Below are 26,038 nucleotides of genomic sequence, written 5' to 3' on the forward strand. Positions count from 1 at the left end.
AGAGACTTTAATAAAAGCGCGCCTTGTGTATCGAAATGGCAGGAACGTGGCTTGGATAAACTAAAAGAATGTCTCACAGCCAGGAACGTGCCTCGGACAAGCAAAGAGGCTCTGGCATTGATGGATGACAATATTGGCAAGCCATGACAGAGGCCCGATGTCACCAAAACCCTCCTCTCCGTCCGAGGAGCTGGACAGCAGGAATTTAAGGGGCTATTGTAGGGGGTACAAGACCGAGAAGCCCATGTCAATGTCTACGTTGGGCCAAGGGCCTAGTCTAAGGAAAAGCCCCTCCTCGGCTATGGGAAGGACCTTTCTCGGCCATGGATGTAGCCGAGGACAAAGGGAGCAACCTGCTACTGGTAGTGACATTCCAGATCATTTCACGAAACAGGAAAAGTACTAAAACAAAAAAGGACAATGAAGAAAAGGGAAATGTCTAAGAAAAAGGCTGCCATTATTGCATTCAGTGCCTGGAGCCTGATATAACCATGTTTTTCTACCTTTACAACCACCCCCAACAACTGAAGGGAAGGGCTGATGAGACAAGTACCTGCCCTGGGAACCTAATTCAGGAGAAAGGAAACTACTATAAAAAGGGGGTGGAAGGAGACAAGAAGGGGGGCTGAAACCCTTATCATACCAGAGGCTCCAAAAAAAGCTCCTTGGACCGTGCCGAGGACCAATCTTCTTTGGTAAACTCAGCTCACCTCAGCTTGATCATGATGAACACCGTGTTAACTGTTGTCCATACACTAAAACCTAGCTCTTTAACCCACCCTCTACAAATTCATTGTACCGGGCTCACTGGTCTAAGGTCCACATCTTGAGCCTGGGCTGAAAAACGTGACCCTACAGTTATAAAAAAAAAAGTTGAAATGGAACGAAAATTTAATAAGTAGAGGAATTGGGTAAAAATTGAATGCCTATATATATATATATATATATATATTGGGTAAATTGCAAAATTAGTCTCTATTCTTTACACAATATCTCAATTTGGTCATTAATTTTTTAATTGTGTTAATTTGGTCCCTTGTCTTTTTAGTGTTGTGCTAATTTAATCCATGCTATTATCTTTTGGATGGAAAAAGCTAATGTGTCAAATGGAATAATAATAAAATATTTTTCATGTAAATGTATCTCTCTCTCTCTCTCTCTCTCTCTCTCTCTCTCTCTCTCTCTCTCTCTCTCTCGTTAATCACCATTGTTACAGCAAAAGTGGGAAAGTGGTTGATATTGGTTGAGCCTCCTTTATTACAATACTTAATTAATGTCATATCAAACTCAAATTTTTCCATTGACTTGGCACCTATAGTTTAGATTTATCAGCTCAAGGATTCCATGAGCTTGTATATGTTATCATGGAATTAGCTGGAAAGCAAATATTGCAAACTATTTCTCAGTACTTTGTTTAATTGATCCACAAGGTGCACGGCGACGGATGATAATTTATTATGGCAAATTGATCAAGATTTTTGAAGGTATCTTCAATGAACAAGAACTAAGAACTTCATTAGAGGTTTCTAAGGCAATAAACAATTTACTTGATTCCTTCCTAAATCTCGTTGAAGACGATAATTTGGAATTAAGCTGCCACGATTTCAAACATATGCTTTTGGTAATTGAGAATTGACTACCTTTTTTTTTTTTTTTTTTTTTTTTTTTTAGTAATTGAGGTGGCAATATAGTAGGCAAATGATATGGCATGAAAAGTAAGTTTTTATTATTTTGTTTGACACATCAAAATTTTCCATCCAAAGAGTAACGGCAAGGACTAAATTGACAAAGCAGTAAAAAGGTTGGAGACCAAATTGACACAATTGAAAGGTTAGGAACCAAATTGAGATATGGTGTAAAGGATAGGGACCAACTTTATAATTTACCCTTTTTTTTTTTTTGAGAAACTTGAATGCCAGTATTATGTGCAAGAAAAATGCATGCTATACATGCTCCACATGCGTGGTTAAATTAAATATTTATATTTATATTTTAATATTTGTATAAAATGAAATACTTTGATTAGTTGTTAGCTTCTTTTAACGATGTAATATAAGCTTTTGAAAGCTCATACTTTTCCACAATATATCATAATATATATTAAGTTTTTTAAGTTATAAAATAATGCTAGACTATATTAATTTATAGTTTGTGGGAGGAAAGGATTCGAACACAATCTAGACCCCATGGGCTCAGTCTAAGGATGGAAAATGAACAGACCCATTGTCTGAAGAGCCCGAGGAATGAATGCACCTCGAGATTGCCTCATTTGACCACTTGCACCAAAAGATAGAGCACCGTGGAAGACATCAAAGATGTGCAAGAAAAGAAGAGAGGAAATATCTGGGGAAGGTAGCCATCACCTCCGCATTTAATACATTGCACCAGCTTAGCTGACCACATTAATGAGGAAAAGTCACTTGAATAGTAGTTCCATAGCTCACAACACTCTTTACCACTTCTAGCAAGGTCCTAATAGGACAAGCATCCCAATTACTACCCATAGACGCACAAGTGGGGGGCTCAGATGCATTAGAAGGGACTATATAAGGGAAGGGGCTCCCTTTAGAAAGGGGGTTGGAACGATAGAACTTGAACAAGAGGGAAGAGAGTATCAACTTGTAGGGGTGTGCAGAAAACCCACCGACCCGCCAGACCCGACCCAACCTTACCCGACCCGACCCACCGGGTTGGGTCGGTTTTTAAGGCTTGGTGGGTTGGGTTGGGTTATCAAAAAAATTATTATGGCGGGTCGGGTTGGGTTTGGGTCATAAAATTACAAACCCGCCAAACCCGACCCGACCCACCCATATTTAATATATATTTAAAATATATTTTATATTTAATAATTTTTTTTTAAAAAAAATCAATTGTAGGGCACTTTTATTTATATATATATATATGTTATATTTAATAATTTGCATTTCCTCAATTCCTTCTACTAATACTAATTATATATATATATATATATAATATTATATAATTAATAAATTTTTTTAAATAACAAATTCTTCCTATCCTATATAAAAGCCAATTAATTCACACAAATTCTAATAAATTACTATTGTTGTTTAGTCATTAGTGTTGAGTCTTTGAGGAGTTACATTGATACTAATCTTTAGGTTTTTTTAATATATTAATATTTATATTTTTTTCTACTCAATTTAATAATAAAAAAAAATTGTCAAACCCATGGGTTCAACCCGACCCAACCCGACCCACGCAGGTTGGGTTGGGTTGGGTTGGACTTATGTGATGGGTTGGGTTGGGTCGAATTTTTTTTGACCCACCATGGTGGGTCGGGTCAAAAAATTCCCTCAACCCGACCCAACCCGACCCATGCACACCCCTATCAACTTGTATCAAGATTTGAGCAAATAATATATGAACATTGCATTCTCGGACAAGCCTGAGGAAGAGTTTATACTTGTTTTGCGCTTCTTTTCATCGTATTAAGAGTCATGACTTCATTGATTTCATACTTGGATCATACAGAGCATTATAGTTGACTTAGCAAGTCCACTCTCTTATAAATTAATTGTGTTGGGCTAGAAATACCTAGTACCACTATTCTAAGTGGGTCTGGGGGCCATTTTTCAGCTCTTACATAGTTTATAACTCATTGTTTTTTAGATAAAGCAATCCAGTGATCCACTACACTAAACAATTTTTTTTATTGTGGTTTCAATGAACTCAATTGGTAAAGTCTCTGATAGTTGAATAAGAGATTTAATGTTCAAATCAACTTACACCAAAAACCGATTGGTGTCTTGGTTTGATGATAAAAGTACAATTATTAAAAGTGGACGTCATAGGTTGAAACTTTATCATAAGAAAAAAATTCTTTATTAATTAAATATATTTAATGCCTAAATATTTTTAGCAAACCATCCACGAGCTAACAATTGGTGTAATATGAGTTTTGATTTAGTACTCTCTAGATTCTTGAAAATAATTTTCCAAATCACATGTATTTTGGGGCCAAAAAAAATTAAGTTACATTTTAAACTCAATACTTCAAGGGCAGCTTCAAATTAAACCTTAAAAAATAATATTGATACAAATGAATCCTATAGCTTGATTATTTTCACATTGAACATTCGACTTTTAAAATTGCATCAATTTAAACCCTCAATTAATTGTGAAAATCAAACTCCTAAATCAAATCCAAAAAGTATAGAGTTTAAATTGAAAATGATTTTCTTTGAAGTTAGAAAAAGCTACAGTATAAGGTTTAATTCATAAAAGTCTCAAATTATAGAATTTATTTTAAAACCACTTGTACGATATATGGATTATTGCAAAACTTTTTATTTTTTGGAATTAGGTTTATGGAAAAACTTTGAAATAGTTTTTTATTTTTATTTTTTTGATAAACAAACTTTGAAATAGTTATGTATGCACAAATGTACAATATCTTAGATTTTTCAATTAAATTGAAATACATGATTGCTTTGAAAAATGAAATACAATAATTTTATCTTTTTTTTATAAAAAAATTCAATAATTAAAAATTTACAACAAGAGATGAGAAATTTGAATTTTGAATGTCATAGATATACAAATGTTTACTGATTTTTAAAATTTTATCCTTTTCAAGGACATATTAAAACTCAATGTAACTATTTGTTTAAATTTTATTTTATGTTTTAACATGGAATTAATTTCCTTTCAAAAAAAAAAAAGGTGTGATTTCAATTTTTATTTTTTATTTTTAAAAAAAAAAAAAAATTCCTACAATCGTGGTAGCGTAAGGGCATTGTCGTAATTGAACAATGACAAGTAGCTAGGGTTGGTAAATAAGGATACGATCTGGAAACGGAGGAAAAGGTCAGCAGCCACTCTATATATATAAGCTCTCAAAATTATACAACCCTGCCAATCTTCTTTTCTCGCTTCAAATTCGTTTTTAGGGTTAGGGTTTCAAATGGGTCTATTTAATTTTTATAAAGGTTTTTCATTGTTTTCTTGTTCTTAATTTTAGTCGGAATCAAAAGCCTCTGTTCTGTTTTAAAAGAAATGAGAGACAGTTTGTATGTCTCTGCGTTGAGGAGAACACCGAGGTAGAACAAAATCAACGGCCGAGATATCGTTTCAGTCGTCATTTTATGGATTGGCGATCTGATTGTTGCTTGTCCACATTTATTTATTTATATATATATATATATATATTTTTTTTTTTTCTTTTGGTTGAATCTTGAGATTTGAGAATGAATTGCAAAGAGAGCAAATGATGTACAAAAACAGATTTATATTTCTTCACTTTGAACCGATCGGAGAGCTCATATCCGTGCGGAAAGCTGTGGATACTGATGCCCTCTTTGGCAATCTACTTTTCGGTTAACATGAATTTATTTATTTATTTATTTTTAAAGTATGTTTATAAAAGTGCAATTTTTTTTTTTTTTTTTTGTGTGTAATTTCGGCCTTGTGAAATTGTCTTTAAAGAGGCTCTTGAATGGTTTGTAGATGAACCAAGAAGTTTTGACCTGTTTTATGTTCGGTGCCACTTGGGTCCAGTGGCCAGTTGGCACGTGTGAAATGTGTCCAGTAAAACTGGCCTGAGTCCAGTGGCCAATTGACACGTGGAATGTGTCAGTAAAACTGATCACTCCACACAAATCCTATTTCCTTTATGTTCATAATTTAATTAGTGATTACATAAATAAATTTATGCACTGAATAGAGAAAAATTATAGCCATAAAATAAAATATGCATCTTAAGAGGGAGAAAATACACTTCTTTATAGATTTTAGGGTATATTTGAAACATTAGGAGATGGAGAATGGAATCTAATCTCGGCATATGCATTAGGGATCTTCATAAACTAAGTCAAAATCATATTAAAATTCATATAGCTTGTGTCCAATTTGCGTACAAGGGCAGATGCCCAACAAAAACAACTCTTTATAGCTCATGTTCACACACAGCGACAGAGATTTGTACATATTATCTTATTTCATTAATAAATTAGGAAACGGAGGTAATTCACAAGATATAAGATAGTTGAGAGAGTTTTTCTCAAAAAAAAAAAAAAAGATAGTTGAGAGAGTTCAAAAAGAAAGCTAATTATTTGAAGAACACACAACATGGGGGCCCTTTATGAAACGATTGGGCATTGAACCATGTCTCTTTTGTGCTGCTATGTTAGTGTCTCCTTGAACATGAAAATGATGTAGGGGACTGCCTCAAGCTGGAAAGATCAAACAACTCTATGAACCTTTGGTCGGACACTCTGGCCTTAGCAGCAGCAAACCTCTGGTACTCGTCGAAAACTGACGACAGGCACCATCGTTGCAATCTTCTTAAACATCCAACCAAACAACCAGTGCGATGCTGCACAAACCGAATAATCGCACGAGTTTGAATGAAAAAAAACAGAAAATCAAAATCAATCACAATATGATACCTTCCCTCTCTTGCAATGAATCAGGACTGGGTGTTTAGTCACATCTGGCATGGCAGAGCAGATAAAACGTGCATTACCAGAATGTAAAAAGAGCAGGTTATTCTATAATTTGGACATAAAAATTTAAATGTGAATGATTATACCAAGAACAACTCTGAGTGCATTGCGGATTTTTTCCTCAGGAATGTTTACAAAAGGCTCCTGCCATGGTATTAACAAATCACATACTGTGTGTGAGAAAAAGCTTCCATTGACACTAACAGTTTCTTATCAATAATTACTAGCTCAAAGGAAGAACCAGCATTACAAACCTCTTAAGGGGATTTATTAGTACATATCAAGCAACTTGCACAAAATTTGGTTACATTAGCAAAAACCCCAAAGCATATTCAATCTTTTCAACAGCCTCAACAGATTTCCACAATTTTCAATTCTATGATTTAGTTCATCTAACCAATGAAAAATTCTTCAGTTTCTTTCAAAAAACACTTCAAGCAATGACACCATATTTCATGAAACAAACAAATCAATCATTTAAAAAAAATGAACCTCAAGACTTCCACTTTTCATAACGAAGTCAAACAATATAACAAACAAACATTTTTAATCAAGTCAAGAAGCCAATAGTTTTTCTCCAATAAAACTTTATGAGGTATATTGGGACCCAAATAACACCTACGAAAGTAGAGATTAGCACGTCATAGTTGCATTTCTTATATGAGTAAATAAAGAGGGCAACATCAATCACACTATGAATGATCTTTAACAATTGTGAAATTTTTTACCACTCATTGATAAATTGTACTGTTCCAAATTTTTTATAAATCCTTTAAAGTAATGCCTGGTTAATAAATACCATTTTTTGGTCAACAAAATAGCGTGCCAGTCACTACCTTACTAATATCATTATTAATTCTTTATTATAAATTATATTATAATTAAACAAGTAACTAACACTAAAAAAAATGCTAAACTTAAAATTCAGCTAATTAAAATTTAAACAGAAAATTAGAGTCAACGATATCACAAACACAAAGTAAAACAACTATGAAAAACCGAACCTTACAACCATCGATTTCGAACGTGAACAGCTCAATCTTATTATCTTTCAAGAATTTCTTGCTCACTTCAGGATACGGCTCCGTGCACAAAGATCTAATCAAAATCAAATCAAATCAAATCTTAGCAAACAATTCAAAAAAAAAAAAAAAAAATCACGAAACGTTTTTTTTAGACTTTTACTTACATAACGGAACGGAGGCCTAGGGATTTCAAGAAGCCGAAATTAGCGTCATCGGGGAAACCGGACCGGAAGATGCCATAATCGACCATCGAGAAATTCAGCGGCGGAATCAGCAGTTCCAATCCGTCTCCGTCGGAATCATCGTCTCCGGTCAACGGAGGAGTCCTAGGAGAAGGAGGCGCCGGAGCGTGAGAGTTACAGACGGCGGGGCCGGATGAAAACATCATCGACGACGGCGGCGGCGGCTCGATCATCACGGGGCGCGCTTCTCCTTCTCCTCCTCCTCCTCCCAAGCTCTCAATCACCATTGATTTCGCGCCAAAAATTTTGAAAGAGTGAGAGAGAAAAAAAAAAAAAAAAAGTACTGTAAAGTAAGGGAATCTCAGAGGAATTTTTAGTATATACAAGAGAGAATCGTGGGGTATGGAATAATTTGGGATCTGTGTGTTTCTTTCTTTTATCTTCGCAGAAATGATGGGTTTTTTGAGATTTAGTATTTATAAGCAAATTGAAACGTGGAGAGTAAGGAAAGTTCGAGTGGGGTTTCTCGTGAGGAAGGAGACTAAGCTGGCAGTTATACTTGGGGAAGTAAATGAAAAATGAAAAAAAATTACCAATGAAAATAAGACAATTGTGTGTTTTTTATTGGGTTTTGAGGTTTGACTGGGAATTTGGTGCCATAAATGTCAAACTCAATTTGTTAGGAATTCTAATATCTAAAAAAAAATTTGTTAGGAATTCGAAAGTTGGGAAAACACTTTGTGCCCTTTGATTGCTTCGGTTGATTCTACATTTGCATGTGCCAAACATGAGAGGAGAGGGATACACATAGGATGATTAAGATGTTGTACTTTTTTTTTTCTTTTTTTGGTTGAGGTTGTTTGCTTGTTTGCGTCGGTTGATTTTTATATGTTCATGCGTCAAATATACGACAAAAAGTGTACATGGATGTTTTGTAAAATATGTAAGATATTAAAATTCTGTTCTTACCGGTAGTTATTACTAATTATTAAAGAATTTTATGGAGTGAGTAATCGAGAAGAAGTGTCAATCAAAATCTTTTAAAGATTTTTTTTGAGTTAATCCAAAGTTTAATTTATTCAAAAGTTAAAGTGAAAATGATATTTTTTGATTTTAAGATAAATAAATAAGATCTTTTTCCAACATTTGGGGAGATTCGTTGACCTATATTTTTCAAATTTGTGAGGTAACAATTTTATGGTAGTTCTTCTTTAGAGGGGGAGATTTTTGAATTACATAGATCTCACAAATTGTACTTCTAAACCCAGCAAATTGATATAAAGAACCCCAAGTTTATGTATAAAATAATACCCTACCATGTTTTTTTGTGTGTGTGTGTGTGGACCAATTGAGTTTTCTTGGGAGCATTGAGAGGCAGAAGCGTGATGATTCATGTTTCTCATTTTGGCAGTATTCTGTCACTAGGAAGCACTAGCAACGTGCCTCTTATTTGGCAGTATTATATTGTATTCACTAGGAGGCACAAGCACCATGCCTCATAGTTTGGCTGTATTTTTAAGTCAAGACGTGTCACAGACTCACAAATCCACAATATGCTTTTATTATGCTTACGTGTACAATGACTTTGTTCTAGGGGTGTGCATGAGTCGGGTTGAGGGGATTTTTTGACCCAACCCACCATGGTGGGTCAAAAATATTTCAACCCAACCCAACCCGTCATATAAGTTCAACCCAACCCAACCCAACCCACATGGGTCGGGTTGGGTCGGGTTGAACCCATGGGTTTGACAAATTTTTATGATTATTATTATTAAATTGAGTAGAAAAAAAATGTATATACACTAATATATTAAAAAATCCTAAAGATTAGTATCAATGTAATTTCTTAAAGGCAAACAACACTAATGACTAAACAATAATAGTAATTTATTAGGATTTGTGTAAACTAATTGGCTTTTATATAGGATAGGAAGAATTAGCTATTTACAAATTTTATTAATTATATAATATATTATATATATATATATATTAAATTAGTATTAGTAGGAAGAACTGAGGAAATGCTGCTCTACAATTTTTTTTTTAATTATTAAATATAATATATATATATTTATTTATTAAATATATACAATTGATTTAAAAAAATTATTAAATATAAAATATATTTTAAATATATATTAAATATGGGTGGGTCAGGTTGGGTTTGGCGGGTTTGTAATTTTATGACCCAAACCCAACCCGACCCGCCATAAAATTTTTTTTTGTAACCCAACCCAACCCACCAAGCCTTAAAAACCGACCCAACCCGGTGGGTCGGGTTGGGTTGGATCGGGTTTGGTGGGTCGGTGGGTTTTCTGCACACCCCTACTTTGTTCTTATTGTTGTAAGAGGGAGAGGCTCCCCTTCTGTTTAAATATCTCCAGTTTTCTCCCATTTTCAAGTAGATGAGTGACATGTGGGAAAATAAAAATCCAACGGTTAGAAATAAAAACCATCACTTTCTCAATTTTTTCTTTCCTCTCTCCTTCACAACAAATCACACAGTCACCGGCAACACAAATCCACCACTGTGACCCATGAAGCCACCAAGTCGCTGTTGATGCCAAGTCTCTGTCGTTGCCTTGCCACCATTAAAAGTGACAGCCGTTGCAAGTACAAAACCATGAGCAATCCGAGCCTTCCATAAGATCTATGAGTTTTCATAATTCCCTTCACAAAACCAACACCATAGATCCCTTAACCAACCTCCGATATGCAAAACCCAGGAATCTGGTCCCCATGTTCCACTTCACGCGTCGCCCGAATTTTCTGACCTCCGATCCACTCGTCGTCGCCCTTAGCCGCTGCTTCAATGCGTCGTTCTCCAACAATGGCCACGGCGAATCTCCACCATTGAGGCGCCTGGATCTATTTGTTTTGTGCTTATGACTTTTTGTCTCCGGCAAATTCCTATGCTTTGTTGGTGGTGATATTGGAGAGAGAGAGAGAGAGAGAGAGAGAGAGAGAGAGCATAACGTGATGTTGGAAATTGGAAAGAAAAAAAAAAACTATGGTTGGCATGTCTTTTTTAAGGCCATTAGATGTTTTATTTTTTCACGTGTCACTCATCTACTTAAAAATGGGAGAAAACTGGAGATATTCAAACTGGAGGTGAGCCTCTCCCGTTGTAAGAATCTGCTGTCACGCATAATGTGAACTTTCTAAAAGGCTATTAAATTATTGGGGGAGGCTAAGGATACGTTATTTGACTCTCTCTGTCGAAAATCTAATATCTGTTATTATTTATTTTATATTTTTTTGGATCAAGGTGGTGGTAGAAATTTTTGTTTGGGGACCAAGTTGTGGTACTAATATATTTATCAAGGTAATTCTCCACACATATATACACACTCTTTTTTATTATATATACATATATATATATACACACACACATTTTTTTATTTGATTTGTTATATATATATACACACCCAACCAAAAAAAAAAAGCTTAGTATTTTCGATCAAACTTATGTTTGATGGCGATCATTCATAAAATAAAATTAATTTTTACTATTTTCATAGTGAAATTCTTAAAAAGTTTCATTTTCAATACAAATTATCAAAATTTATACTAAAGTAAATAAAAAAAAATCTTTTAATTGAACTAATGAAATTTTGAAAAACATGAATGATCCAAAACTTAGAGGAATAAGTTAAGCTCTGAACATATTTGAAGTTATCTTACTCTAATTCAGTATGTGGCAATTAAAGAGAAATTTTGTGTCCGTTTGGGAACAACTTATTTAGCTTTTTGCTGAAAAATTTTAGCTGAAAGTGTGTAAGAGTATACTTGAATCTTGAAAAAAATTTGAAAAAGTGGGAAAATGTGAGGTTTTAAAAAGCTATACATAAGTTAAAAGCTAAAATCTGAGTTTATAAGCAAGGTTTTCAGACCCGGTCCGTTCATTGAACCGTAAAAGGGAGAGGTTCAAGGTTTTTGAGATCGAACCGAGGTCAAACCGTGATGACGTCATAATTAATTTAATAATTAATTAAAGCCTAAATATAGATATTAAATTTATAAAACTAGCAAAATTGACTAATATATCTATATATGTGAGGGAAATTTAATGATTTTCAAGCATATATTTAATAATTAAATAAGAAAATTAATAAAATAAAATAATAACCATGAAAATATTAAAATTTATGATTAATTTTTGAAGTTAAGTTGAATATCTTTGGAGGATTTTAATTATAATTTTTTATATTCCTTGTAAGAGATGGATAATTTAATTAAGTAGAATAAAATTGTATTAAGTTGTTTTTATAAAATAAAAAAAAAAAAATTGCTAAGACGTTGGACTACACGGTTCTTGCCACCGGTTCATGCGGTCCAACCTTGGTTTTAGGGGTTCACGGAATTGTCACATATGCCTGATTCTTTATGCTTAAAAAACCGAATTTCATCCTGATTCTCGGTTTTCATGATCTGACCTTCCGGTCCGGTCCGGTTCGATTCTGAGAACTATGTTTATAAACTGATGTCAAACACAACCTTCTTGTGTAGTTTTAGTGACAAGATTTTTTTTTAATCAGTCAGTAACTTGTTAATTGCTATTTAACGGGTTGAAAAAAAATAGATTCAAACATGTTTGATGCTAAACTTTATCAAATATTTAACAGATATAAAAGCACATTTTATAATAAAAAATAAAATTGTGAAAAATAAAGTTATATTTCTATAACTATTAAACTAACTATTTTTTAAGAGCATCATTGGATTAATTCAAATATTTGGAAAGGCCAACTCTTTTTTTGTAGACCAAATTTTGAAAACATTAAAATAATTATATATATTAAAAAAAAAATTCAAAATTTTGGGGGCCTACATAGTTCCACCCCAATTTGGGATACATATGATCTGCCTACAAATTGTTATTCACGCAAAAGAGTGAAGAGGTTTTAAACACAACATGTGATTGGGTGCTGCTCAGGCTCAGCAATGATTGATTTTTTGTGTAAATGTGTGGAACTTTTTCTTATAGACTTGAACCTCGGCATTTTTTTTTCCCCCTTATTTTGAGATAGAAATCAAACTTTAACATAATCTAAGTGTAAATGTATGTAAAACTCTCTCCTAGAGACTTAAACTCTTACCCTTACCCCCCTCATGTCACAAAAACTTAACTTATACTTGTGAAGTGAGCCAAGTGACCAACTGACCATTATATATGCGGGGAATTTTCTGATCCCATTTGTTAATGTACAATGTACAGCATGCTATTGGACCCATGGCATGGGCGGTGGGCCGAATACTTAATTTTTCAATTAGCATTGGACATAATAGGGCAACTCTAAATGGACCTAAATCTGATACTTTTTTTTTTGGGGTGCTAAATCTGATACTTAGCTGTGATTACTTTATGTTAGAACTTCGATTTTGTATAAATCATTTCATGTTTTAACCTGATGCACTCTTGGTCCAAAAGATTACCTGAAGTGTCTGCTCATCAGGGAGAACATAGGAAAAAAAAAGTTATAAATCGTAAATGATCTGCAGTTGCTCAGAGAAGTAATGACATACAAGTTTTTCTTTGATTTTCCGGCAAAATAAATTGGTTTTAAACTTCAAGAATGGGGCCGTCAATCTAACCTGCCCACTGCACAATCAATACTATATACAAGATTAATACCTAGAGGATAGATTGAATTCTATACAATGAGGATTTCAAAAAAGATAAAAGGTGTTTTTTATTCCTCATGCTGCAAGAACAAGGACTTTAATCGTTCCTTGGCTATTTGCAGTCAACATTGTTGGGCTATCACTCTTCCAACAAACAGCACTAATGAAGTATGATCCCATATCATCATCATTATCATCTATTTCTGAAGAACCAAATCTATGCCACGCCATAGGTTTGGAGATAGCCTGCAAGTAACAATCAAAATTGAGTTACTTCAAGATTGAGTTCTTAACATATATGTTCTTTAGATGTATTGTTTCCTAACCTTGTGATAAACAAACACGTCATTTGTCTCACTGCCACAAGCTATGAATTCGCTATTAACTGTGAGACCCACAAAATTCTTCTCATTCATGTGGCCTCTATATGTGCGCGGCTGTGAAAAAAGAAAAAAATTTGTAAACTCGTAATTAGTTTGGACTATGGATATCACTGAGATAGAAAAACAGGGATTTTTTTTTTCCCCGAGAGAAGTAGAAAGTGTCATGAACAGAGCCACATCAATTTAAATCTAACGCAGTCACAGCCCCATTAAAGCTACCATGAACAATTATGACTAAAAAAACATAATTTCCTATTTTCTGCAATACCCTACAAACTATTGCTGCTGCAACAACTAATTGTGTCTAGATTATCTCCAAATATTGTTAGTTTCAAGAGTCCCAAAATTTAATTTGACAATGTGAATTATTAATGAAGCATTAATAAAGAGACTGAGATTATGAAATTAGATGAAAAAAACAAGAGTGCACATACTTGGAGCTCAAAATGGACATTTAAAACCTGAACAATAACTAATAGTGTCCTGAGAACTTACTGGCAAATTTTCCTGTACATCCCACACGCGCAATGTGCTATCGGTAGATGCAGAAGCAAGCTCATTGCTAGACAAGAATTTTACATATGAAACAGCTTTTTTATGCCCACTAAACACGTGCAGTGGCTGGCTGATATTTCTCAAGTCATAATAGTGAATGTGATGATCTGCAGAACCCACCTGCAAAACTCCCAAGTATTAGAGGTTATATTTGGATTTAATCCAGCTAGGTTGCCAACTCTGATCTATGAGTTCTACTGATTTGAATTTCAATCAAATGTGAGTCAGGAAGGCATTATAAAAAACCACTGTTCTTTCAACAGTTATTTAAATAAAAGAAAAAGAATAAAAGGTGAAATATTAGCATCAACAATTTGAAGAAATTTGTATCTAGATAAAAAAATATAAAAAAAAGAAGCAAGCAGAAAAGTTTGAGGGAAACATACTGCCACATAAATGCTTGACCCAGGATTATACTTGACAGAACAAATATTCGCTTTCGTGTCGATGTTAAGAACACTTGCTTCTTGCTGTGTGCACCAAATTTTGACCTGTATAATACCATATTAAATGAATTCAAGCTGAGGCTACTTTTTAAGCATAACACCAAAATAAGCCCACATCAATATTTTATGAGTTCAAAGAAATAATAATCCAACTTGAGAGCTGGGACTTCCAAATGGACATGGCTAAATGACTAATGTGAAAATGCAGCTAGCTCATCTTCTTATTAAGGACCCTAAAACGGATAATAGTGTTTGTGTATTAGTTTGCATGAAACAGAAGAAGACATTTTTCACAGGAACATAATTGGCTTGGCATACAGATTTGATGCATTTATCTTGCCACAATGATGTTAAAAGCGCACCTAAAGCTCAAAGCTTGAAGCCCCAGCGTTTGAGCACTTCGCTTAGCAAAAACAAAACCTCATTTAATGAAGCATACTTTAGGCATGCTTTTTGGTGCATTTTGAAGAAGCACAAAGCACACTTAGGCGTGCTTTTTTATTTTATTGCTAAAAAAGATACGAATCATTAAAATTAATTGCTTGATCTTGAAAGAAATAACATGAACCAAAATTTACTATACAACCACCATTCTTAAGGTGGTGTATTACATTAATAGTTTTTTAAATTATATGTCAAAGGACACAAACAAGATTAATTTACCATTCTTGTGCTTTTTGGTCTCCGATTTTTAGATGTATTTTGATTGAACCATATACATCATTTGATCATAACTATCATGGTTATATATTATAAAGCATAAGAGAATTATATAAAATGTTATGTTTAAACTTTCTACATCTAGATTATATTATTATCCATTGATAATTGTTTTCAATTAACTATATAAATAGTTGAAGAATTGAAATAAAATAAGTAAAATTTGAACTTTCAAACATCATGCAATTGCACTTGCCTAATAGGTAATATATACAAATTTTGAGTTTGATATTTTTTTTTTCCTACTATATGTTATGATTATTTCTATTAAAAGTTATTAAATTTTATATTTGAAAAATGTGTATTTCACTTCAATCAGGAGCATATAAATAGACCATCTTGGCAATGTCATGGCCAAGCATTGGACTCTTTCCATGAAGATAATGCAAGTGGATTGACTAAATTCTAATCTAAAAAGAAGTTGTGACCATAATTTAGGGGCTACATGGACTGAGAACATGTTGGAACAATTCAGTCCATCAGTATCAACACTGCTTCCCCCTACACGCCCCCAACCCCCCCAAAAAAAAAAAAAAAAAATCTGTCTGAAACGTCCTTTGTCCTTGATTGAATAATAGGCTATTTGAACTCAAGAAACCTCCCAGACTTCCTTGAATATATTAATAATCTTTGATTCTGACAGTCCACACATTTAACATGGCACACCTATAACTCATCAATTATCAAATTTATATCTCTATTTCATCTATGCTACCTTGAATATGGCACACCTATAACTCATCAATTATCAAATCTCTCTCTTTATCTAAAACACATATTACTATACAGCTCACCAAGTAGCACAATATACTCCAAATTATCCATTTCGAAGTACCTTGCAGTCATCACTGCCTGAGACAAGCATTGAGGGATCAGTGCGTGAAAAATCAACACTCCAAGCTCGCTTTTCATGCTCCTCATACTCCATCACACTCTGGAAGGAAAATATTCATGTTAAAGAAAAGGTCTACAACTAGAAGCTTGGAATGATGACCCAAATTATATGATGCATGTACACAGATCAAGTTGTAGGAGCATTTTATTTGTTGGGATAACTGAGATCATATGTTACATAGTGACTAAATGAGAAAAGGAGAAGCATTACTACCTGTCGAGTGGTTACGTCCCAAACAGTCACTATCCCATCATAATCACTACTAGCAATATGGTTTTTAGTGTACTTATTCCAGCTCAAGCAACTCAGCTTGGATCGCGTGGGCATCTCTACAATAGGGCAGTGGACATCTGCTGGTTCATTCACCACCTAGAAGCGATCACAAAGGCAATAGTAAATCAACCAAATAAATATAAAAATACAATTTGTGCAAATTAAGGAATTTTTTTGGGGGTGTAAACAGCAGCTCACAGTGCCTATTTGAAGAAGCCTAAATCAAGAATGTTAAGCTTAAGTAGTTGGATAGTCACAACAGTAATAAATGCTGAATATTCCCAAGATGAATGGGAGTGATTTTTTTATCAATCATATTAGAAAAATAAATGATCTACCAAGAAAAGATAAATAAACAAAATACTGCTGTATCCATTTCATATTAAAATGTATGTTTTTATATTGGTAAAACCCACCTCACCCTTCACCTTGCATTACAAGGAGAGGAGGTGCCACTTATGATAATTAAGGAGCTTGTTTTTGAGGTGTACTCATCAGCTCAAAGTGCCTAACTCCCTATTTGAAGAAGCCTAAATCAAGAGTGTTAAGCTTAAGCAATTAGATGATCGCAACAGTAATCAATAATTAATATTCCCAAGATGAATGGTAGTGACTATTTGATCAATCCAAATAGAAAAATAAATGATCTCCCCAGCAAGATAAATAAACAACATACTGCTGTATCAATTTACATAATTTTTTTTATTGCTAAAACCCACAACCTCACCCTTCACCTTGCTTTACAAGGAGAGGAGATGCCATTTGAGCTAGAGCTCAATGACTTTATAGAACATAAGAAAGCAACAAAAACATGATAGTAGAAAGTTGAGATCAACTAGGCCAATGTATTTAAGAATGTTAATAAAAATATGTAAAAGAAATGGCATGCAAGACTGTTTTCCATATTCCTTCCTAGAGAGCTGTCTGAAAGAAACAACAGACCTAAATGGCATGGAAGACTGTTTTCCATATTACTTCCTAGAGTGCTGTTTGAAAGAAACAACAGACCTATCATACACACCCAAAATAAAATGTACAACACTTACTGAGGAAAACTCAAAAACCTTGATGCGCCTTGAAACACCAGCTGTAGCAAACAACTCATCATCACGATCAAATTCTATACTGCAACAAATATGGTGGGGATTTGAAATTCAATAATTAAAAGTGTTAAGAGACGCTAAATAACAAGAACTTGGTTGCATTGCATTGACAGCTAGAAATTCCAGAACTCAGTTTGCTTGTTTTGTAGTTTTTGCATGATTTGGTAGGTCATTTAAATTTCCATTTACAAATGACTATGGCCATGAAAACTTCATGTTTAAATACGTCAAAGTAATATAAATATAATTAATGGTTATAGTTTACAAACCTCTGATGATAAAGAAGAATCACTCTGAGCAGATTTTCTGACCCTAGGGTTTGAATGAAAGTGTACAATATGTAAGGCATTCAACTTACCTTGACACAATATTGGCAGCATGAAAAAGGTCACCATGCCTAAGTTCAGCAATGACCCTTAATCGACTATATCAAGCAACAAACAAGTGATATAAGCAACTAAAGAAAATAATGTTTCCCAACAAGGAAATGAATACAAAAACTAAAATCAATGCCACAAAATGTTGGTACCTGTATCGTGTAAAGGTGGACAGCACAGACTGAAAATCATCAAGAGAAGGATTATAACCTTCTCTACTTAAGGTATTTGGGTCCCTTTCTTCCTGCTTGTCTGATTGTCTGTTCCAAATTCGCCGCTTTTGCAAATAACACTCTTGTAGCTCATTGAACTGTTGCAAGAGAGGGTAGAAAGAGTAAATTACATGCATAAAATTAAATCTAAACCATCATAGTAATATTGAAGTCACTAGGCCATTCATCTAAAGTACAGATCAATTTACACAATTTCTCAAGGCAACATCCGCCAACTTCTAAGCAGTCTTAGTCTCAATAGTAGTTATTCAAGAAGCATAAGTACGGGTATGATACGATACGGGATATGGTGATATATCAATTTGTGAAATATTAGGATATGATATGGTGGGAATACATGTATTAACTAGTTATTAAATTTTATTTTTATTTTTATATATTGCTAAGTGTTTATTTTTAATAAATTGTTAAGAATGTATCAATTTAAGAATAATAACGGATAATAAAGTGAATCCATGGCCATTAAATGATGTTTAGTGTGCGTTTGGCATGGCTTAAAAAGCCAACTTTTTTTTTTTTTACTATTTAGCTTATTTTTGTTACTATTCATGGATCCCATTGCACTTTTTTGTACTATTCATGAGTCCCACTGTACTATGTTAGCTACTTTTTAGCTTTATTTACAGTACTTTTAGCAAAAAGTTTTCAGTTTCAGCTATAATGGTTGTTCCCAAACAGACACTTAGAATGCAAACCATGATCCAAAAGAGTAAAGAGTAAATAAAAGATAACTAAATAAGTGTTCAACATTGAAACTAATATATAAAAAATAAAAATCCTCATAAGTTTGGGTATCTATCACTATCCATATTCAGGCCGTATCCTGGACGTATCAACACTTAAAAAAAAAAATAAACTAAAAAAGTAAAAATGCTGGGACACATGCAAAGATATCCCAAAAGTATTGGGTACAGATATGGGTACTTGAGCAAAATGGAGTATCCATGCATCCTATTCTTAGAAGGTATAATTAGGGTGTTTAACCAACAGAATGTATCAATAAAGCAGCTTAAGGGACTTCCCCTCCAAAAGAACAGAAAGCCTACATCTAGCATCAAAATTCAATAGAATATAATAAATTAATAATCCAAATCTTGTCTAATGGACCACAGCCACTACACTGTCAGACAGTGGCGGCTCCAAGAATATTTTCTAACAGGTTATTCAAATTTGTGTTGAGGAGGTTGACAATGACCTTTTTGTAAATAATATTTTCTTATTTCATCTTGATCATTAGGATGATAAGATAAAATATTTTCTCGTAACACATGATCCGGAGGAAGATTTTTTAAGCCAACACAAGTTTTCTTAAGAAATGAATCTTAGATAGGAGATAAATCTTGTGGTACGAGTGATTTCCTTATCTAAATATTATCCATAGTATTAGTAAGAGAAAATAGGATAAATTATAAGTTCATTGATCATATTGTTTCTTAGTATAATGATATTAATTATTTTTGGAAACCAAAATTAATTATTACTTAGAATACTATAATTTATTATTTATTAATTTTTGTTTTTATTCTTTTCATTTCTTTTATTTAACAATTAAACTCAACTTTGACAACTTATTACCTTTTGTAATTCATTAAGAAGAATTTTTGTTGTATCTTTAGCATTACTCTATTAAGAATTCAATAAAACAATACAATCATTAAAAAAGGAAAATTGTCTTCACTCCCTGCTATCCCACGCCCCACTTCCACTACATTATACTTAATTGTCTTTTAGTGTTTATACTTTACTGTCCACTTAATTTTATTTACTTAATTTTATTTACTGAGATTCAAGATCAACAAATTAATCATTTTTGTTGTTGGGCTTGCTATTTTTTTTTTTTTTTTTTTTTTTTTTTTTCAGATTTGAGATCAAATTGGTTTGTTATTGGGTTTTTTCTATTGTTTACAAAGGCCAAGATAAAGGTTGGTGTTGAATTGGTTTGTTGTTGGGCTTTTTTTTTTTTTTTTTGACAGGATGCTGTTGGGCTTATTTTATAATGTTCAAATTTTTATTTTTAAAGTGATCAAAACAAAAAAATTAAAAAAAGTTATATGTAATTTTTTTTCCAATGTGGCGCTGCCACTGCTGTAAGATGCTAAAGGACAGGATAATAGGATAACTCAATTCAATGTACCAATTAGAAGATATAAAAATATCTGTAAGATCACTAACCTGTAAATGGAACCGCCTTTTTCTTGCTACAGCTGGTGCTGATGGAGAAACAGATTGCAAATCTAAACCACTGTAAACATCCTTTCTTTGGAGTGATTGGGAGCTCAGTTGAACCTTTGCATCAGCTATCTTGTCCTGTGATCCCATCTGCCCTTGTAAAGAGTAAGCACTGCAGTTACTGCCACTTCCTTGTTTCTCAGTAAACAAATCCTGCGCTCTTTCTGCTATAGTTTCCTCATTAAGCATCCACGGTTTTACTGAGAATCTCTCTTTTGCCCTGTAAAGTTTGGTTCTAAATCTCTCCACAGCATTTACGTCCTGCTTTATAAATTGGAGATCGGCTTGTATCTACATGATAATCAGAAGACCATCAATTTACAAACTAAACATGAACCGAAATTCAACAAATGATACAATGGCAGTCATCTAACAATGAAACAACAAAAATGTTTGACGCCATGTATGCAGCAATTACAACTAAAGGGTCCCCAATCCTCCCAGAAACATGTATAGACTGTAGAATTCTAGTTTATACATCTTGAATAAACAAGCAATAGTCACTTGTGGGACTGCACGAAAGAGCAGTTAAGACAATCGTAGCACATGGCACTCAGAGGGTTCTCCCCAAGGTTCAGATATTCAAAGTTCCAGATACCTTAGTTTTTTTAAAGAATAAAATAAGCACCTGACTTCTTCAAGCATGCTCCACTTGACTATAATCCAATGCCTCATAAACTCATATACAATAGAACGGCTGATTTCTGATATTCAAAGAGGTCTAATCTTTGACTCTATTATTACCCATTAGGTACAATCTGCAAGTGGCAACTCCACATGCCTCTTATGGTTCCACAACCAGATACTCCCACTAGAAAACATTGACATAAAAATAGGAAATAAAATAAAACTAAGGCACAAATAAATAAAATCAAGTGCAAAGACCTCATTAAGCTCTTCAAGCTTCTGTTTCCGCAGGGAATGTAAGAAGTCAAGCAAGATCTGCATGTTTGTCTCAGCTTCTTCTTGCTCCATTTTTCTCTTCTTTTCTGCGAGGAGAGACAGCAGGCCATCTAGCTCCTTAATTGACACCTTGCAGCCCTGTCTAAGATCACAAGAAAAAGTTAATAAAATATAATGAATCAAGCATAATTATGTAGTTAGAATAGATTTTTATAGTGAATGTAAACAGATGTTAGTGATAATGCATCCATTGATACAGCTGACAAGTAGTTTAATTGACAAACAAAAAAAATAGGTCCCAACCAGTAAAATAAAAAATCCGCAGGCAACGTGGAAAATTTCTATATATTAACTGACCTGTTGTAATCCCTGACGAAGATGTTCAAATGGGGATGCAGATTTTGCTTTCTGACGAGAAGAATTTTTCTTCAATAACTGCAAGGTTCAACATGGATCAGTAAACAAGCAGTCCTTTGAATTTATCAATGTCAAAATAGTAAGACACTAATAATGTTCAAACATAAGAGCGAGCAGTCAGATAAGTGAAGCTCAGTTCTACTTCCTACTCGATAATATCCTCTCTCTCTGTTTGCAAAAAATGCATGTCCAAATGCTTTCTGTTATATCACAAGCTCTAAATTTTTTTTGTTAGTTTCTGTTCAAAGTCTTTATTGGCTATGACTTAAAGGCTCTCAAGACAGTGAAAAAAATCACTATCAAAATTTGGGCTATGATATTGTACACCATATAGAGGGTAAAATTTAAGAGCACATACCATAGATATGATAGACAAAAGCATACAATATAATATTTAATGAGATTCTATTAATGGTTAATGAGATTCTTAAATGGTGGTTATCATAAGATGCCTGCCAAATTTTCTAAGATTATGGACAATTATTTGAAGTGATATAATTGAACTAATTCTGTCCTTTCATCTGATTAGAAATATAAAGGAATAAACTATGACAAAATCACTCCAATCCCTAAATCAAACTATTAATAAAAAGTGGCATGTAGGAATCAAGCATAATCAATATCATCGGGTGATTTGGGCTAAGGTTTGTGATCCTCTTCCGTCTGGAGGTTTGGCTATTAGGAGCTTGAGGCGCTTCAACAAGCATTATTAGGGAAGTGGCTATGGAGGTTTGGGCTTAAGAGGTGCGTTATGGAGGAGGGTGATTGAAGTGAAATATGGTCGTGACTGGGGGGATGTGGGGGGGGGGGGGGGATAGTGCGGCAGATCTGATGCAATATGGAGGTTTGGCCTACTTTATCAAGTTACTTCCAGTTTGAGGTAGGGGATAGTTCTAGAGTAAAGTTCTGTTAGGATCGATGGTGTGGGGATAATTATCTTGTAATGTGCTTTCTGGAATTACTTAGGATTTGTCATGAGGAGGCTAGTGTGGCAGATCTGATGCAATATACAGACACGGTACTCCATTGGGATGTTAATTTCTTAAGAGCCATGCAGGATTGGGAATTAGAGTCTTTGTCGAATTTTATGGATATGATCCATGGCACATCAGTGAAAGGAAGTCGGCAGGATAAATTGTGCTGGAAACCTGAGAAGAACAAGGGATTTACAGTCAGTGGTTATTACAAGGTTCTTGACAATGGTGTCCAATCATTCCCTTGGAAGAGTATATGGATGTCAAAGATTCCTTATAGAGTTGCTTTCTTTATTTGGAGTGCAGCATTGGGGAAAATTTTGATGATTGACAATTTACGGAAAGAGAATGTGTGGCTTTTGGATTGGTGTTATATGTGTAAATGCTAGGGAATCAATTGACCATCTTTTACTCCACTATCCTATAGCTAAAAAATTATGGTCCATGGAGTTGGGTTTATTTGGAGTTTGTTAGGTGATGCCACAGTCTGTTGTTGAGCTGTAAGTGTGTTGGCAGGTCGTTTTCGCCATTAACGGAACAGTCATATGTGGTTGGCAGCCCATTGCTCAAAGTGGTGCATACGGAGGGACAGAAACAATCCGTGTTTTGAGGACACAAAGAGAGTTATGCCTGATCTCAAATTAATTTTCTTTAAAACCTTGTTGGATTGGATGTCAATTTTGTGTAATCTTTCTATATATCCTTCTTTTGATTTAATAGATTCATGTAATTTGCATGATTGATTGTATGGTCCCCAGCTGTATACTTCCAACATACTTGGGAGACTATTTTTGTTATATTAATAATAATATCCTTACTTATAAAAAGAAAGGAATCAAGCATAATCAAACTAACAAATGTAGCTTAAATTTCGATAAGAACAATCACAGCCACGTTCTGACGTCAAAATCAAAATTTAAACACATGCAACACGAAAATAAGCATAACAGTTAGCATTAATCCAATTCTAACTGAGCTTTATTTCTCTAAACTTGATCAAATTAACATTTACACCAGAAAGTCTTCAATCAAATGCCAAGAGACTGAACACTATTTCATTCTAAGAAGCATGGACACTTCAAAACCCCGGGCGTATCCGTGTCGGACATGCCTAGGACACTTTTGCATGCATTTCCTCATTATATTGGGAAAAAAATATTTTTTTTTATTTAAAAAGAATATCTTTTACTTTTAGATATGCTTTTAAAGTTTTTTTTTTTTTTTTGGGTGCTCTTGCACAGTATATCCATAAGGCTTTTAAGACTAATTACTGTTCACACCAGATGGACCTACGAGATTTTGATAGTCATTTATTTTGAAAACTTATAAATAAACATAAAATATGCCTATAAATCAATAAAATATACCTAAAAATATATATTAATTAATTAATCAATTGTAATATCCCAACTTGTCGTGCCCTCATTTTTTAAAATTTTTTCATTTTTAGAATTATGATTAAATGATTAAATTCACAAATTTTGCTTTTGGGATGAATTGGTAATTTACCATCCGTGTCCGAGTCCTTGCTTTATAGAATTTGGAATTTTGACCTTAGTTGGTTTTGGACTGACATGGAAAATTAAATTATACTTTCTGAATATTTCACATAACTAAATTAAACATAGCAGTACCAGATCGTCAACAATGAATTGAACAGTTCAGCATTTCGTCATTTCATATATTTTTCCCACACATATTTTCTCAGAAGCCAAACAGAGAGACCATACCTTATCGAGCAGGAAATTAGGGAAGATGTGATTGGAGGTGAGGAAATGAGAGCAACAAGGACAATCGGACTTGTTGTTGAGGTGCGTCACAATGCACATGTAGCAGAAGCTGTGCCCACACGCTGTGAGAAACGCGTCCCTTATGATTTGCATGCATATCGGACACAACATCTCCTTGTCCACCTCATCACCACCACCTACAACTATCTCCGCCGCTACTTCCGCCGACGGTTCCGGCGGAGGATCCGGTGGCGGTTGAGCTTGTTGCTGTTCCGGTGGTGGCGGCGGTGGTTCGGCGGTGGGATCCAGTGAAGTCTCGGCTTTCACTGAGGGGACCAGTGCGCCCATTGAAGTTGAAGTCTCTTCCATTTTTTTCCTCTCTCTCTAAAAAAAATTTATGATTTTCTCGCTCTAGAAATGAAATGAAATTCAATTCGGTGGATTTGAGTTTTTGGTGTGAGAGTGTGGATTTGGATTTTTTTTTTTTTGGGAGGAGTATCGTTCTGGAACAAAAGAAGAAAAGGAATGGGAGTGGAAATGGAAAAGCAAAACGTCGAGTCTGGGAAACTGACTGACTTATATGAGTGGTGGTTTTAATTTATGCGTGAGAGAGAGAGAGAGAGAGAGAGAGAGAGATTTTTGTGAGGGTGGAAACGGCCCACGTTAACGCGGGCGTTTTCCTTTGATTGATTAATTTATTTATTGGTTCAAATTTTTATACGACGGCGTCGTTTGGGTAAAGCGTTCAAACTTCGATCCTTACCAATGAGACTAACTCTCGTCGGCAGTGTTAACCTACTTTCATTAAACCTACAACTACTATTTTTTTTTTCTTTTTTAATTTTTAATTTAAACCCCACATTTTTTGTATTGTGACAATCAATCAAAGTATTCTGTCTCGCTCGGCTCCTTTAAATTCTACCTCAACAAGAAATTTGGCACCAAGCTCCTATAGTTTTATGAGACAATTATTAAGCCTTATACTTTTAGTTCTATTAATTGGAACAATCATAATATCTTGTTTGACACCATTAAATTCTGCCTCAACAATAAATTTGGCACCAATACTCATGCAAGAGAAGGGAAAAATAAATTGTACTGACTCATTGTATTATTTTCTCATAGAGAAAGAGAGAAGAACATTACCAAAAAAGGACAATTTCATTAAGAAACTATCATTATTCTCTCTCTCTTTAAAAAGAACATCACAATTGTCTTCAGAAAAAGACAATGGGTGAGTTTGGTTCAGCTTTTTGTAAAAGTGTATAATGAAAAAGTGGAGTTTTTAAAAAATGCATAATGAAAAAGTGCATTTTCAAAAAACTGAGTATTTGGTAAAAGCTATTAAAAAGTGTTTTTTGAAAAAGTTGAGTGTTTGGCTAGCACTTATAAAAATGGCAGTTTGAGGAATAAATTACCAAAAATAACAATGTATATATAAGAGCATCTCTAGCAGGTTAGACAAATTTTTATACTGTTTGGACAATCAACAGTGACATTT

General features: G+C 34.0%; 2 protein-coding genes and 1 non-coding gene across 4 annotated transcripts; 1 reads left to right on the forward strand and 2 right to left on the reverse strand.

Annotated features, from left to right (window-relative positions):
* The first annotated feature begins 5,011 nt into the window (after positions 1–5,011).
* Positions 5,012–5,142, forward strand: LOC115983039. Its single transcript, XR_004089844.1, has one exon. It is a non-coding gene; the product is annotated as a small nucleolar RNA snoR111 (small nucleolar RNA).
* Positions 5,143–6,050: 908 nt separating this feature from the next.
* On the reverse strand, positions 6,051–8,242 carry LOC115980111 (probable tyrosine-protein phosphatase DSP4). Of its 2 annotated transcripts, XM_031102387.1 has the most exons (4): positions 7,657–8,221; positions 7,472–7,565; positions 6,411–6,611; positions 6,051–6,337 (listed from the first exon to the last, which is right to left on the reverse strand). In XM_031102387.1, exons 1-3 carry the CDS (start codon positions 7,959–7,961, stop codon positions 6,534–6,536), a joined length of 477 nt encoding a protein of 158 aa, XP_030958247.1. In that variant the 5' UTR covers positions 7,962–8,221; the 3' UTR covers positions 6,051–6,337; positions 6,411–6,533. The 2 variants fall into 2 exon arrangements, with proteins under 2 accessions (XP_030958247.1, XP_030958246.1); XM_031102386.1 differs by lacking the exon at positions 6,411–6,611 and having other exon boundaries at positions 7,657–8,242.
* Positions 8,243–13,235: 4,993 nt separating this feature from the next.
* LOC115980110 (E3 ubiquitin-protein ligase COP1-like) lies at positions 13,236–24,916 on the reverse strand. Its single transcript, XM_031102385.1, has 13 exons — positions 24,538–24,916; positions 21,774–21,851; positions 21,399–21,554; positions 20,457–20,804; positions 18,204–18,361; positions 18,033–18,098; positions 17,618–17,696; positions 16,512–16,667; positions 16,239–16,337; positions 14,624–14,728; positions 14,178–14,357; positions 13,626–13,736; positions 13,236–13,545 (listed from the first exon to the last, which is right to left on the reverse strand). The coding sequence occupies exons 1-13, from the start codon at positions 24,904–24,906 to the stop codon at positions 13,375–13,377; spliced, it is 2,076 nt and encodes a 691-aa protein (XP_030958245.1). The 5' UTR covers positions 24,907–24,916; the 3' UTR covers positions 13,236–13,374.
* Between the last annotated feature and the right edge of the window lie 1,122 nt (positions 24,917–26,038).

Source organism: Quercus lobata, chromosome 3 (genome assembly GCF_001633185.2).
Source record: "Quercus lobata isolate SW786 chromosome 3, ValleyOak3.0 Primary Assembly, whole genome shotgun sequence".
In the NCBI taxonomy this organism is placed as follows: domain Eukaryota; kingdom Viridiplantae; phylum Streptophyta; class Magnoliopsida; order Fagales; family Fagaceae; genus Quercus; species Quercus lobata.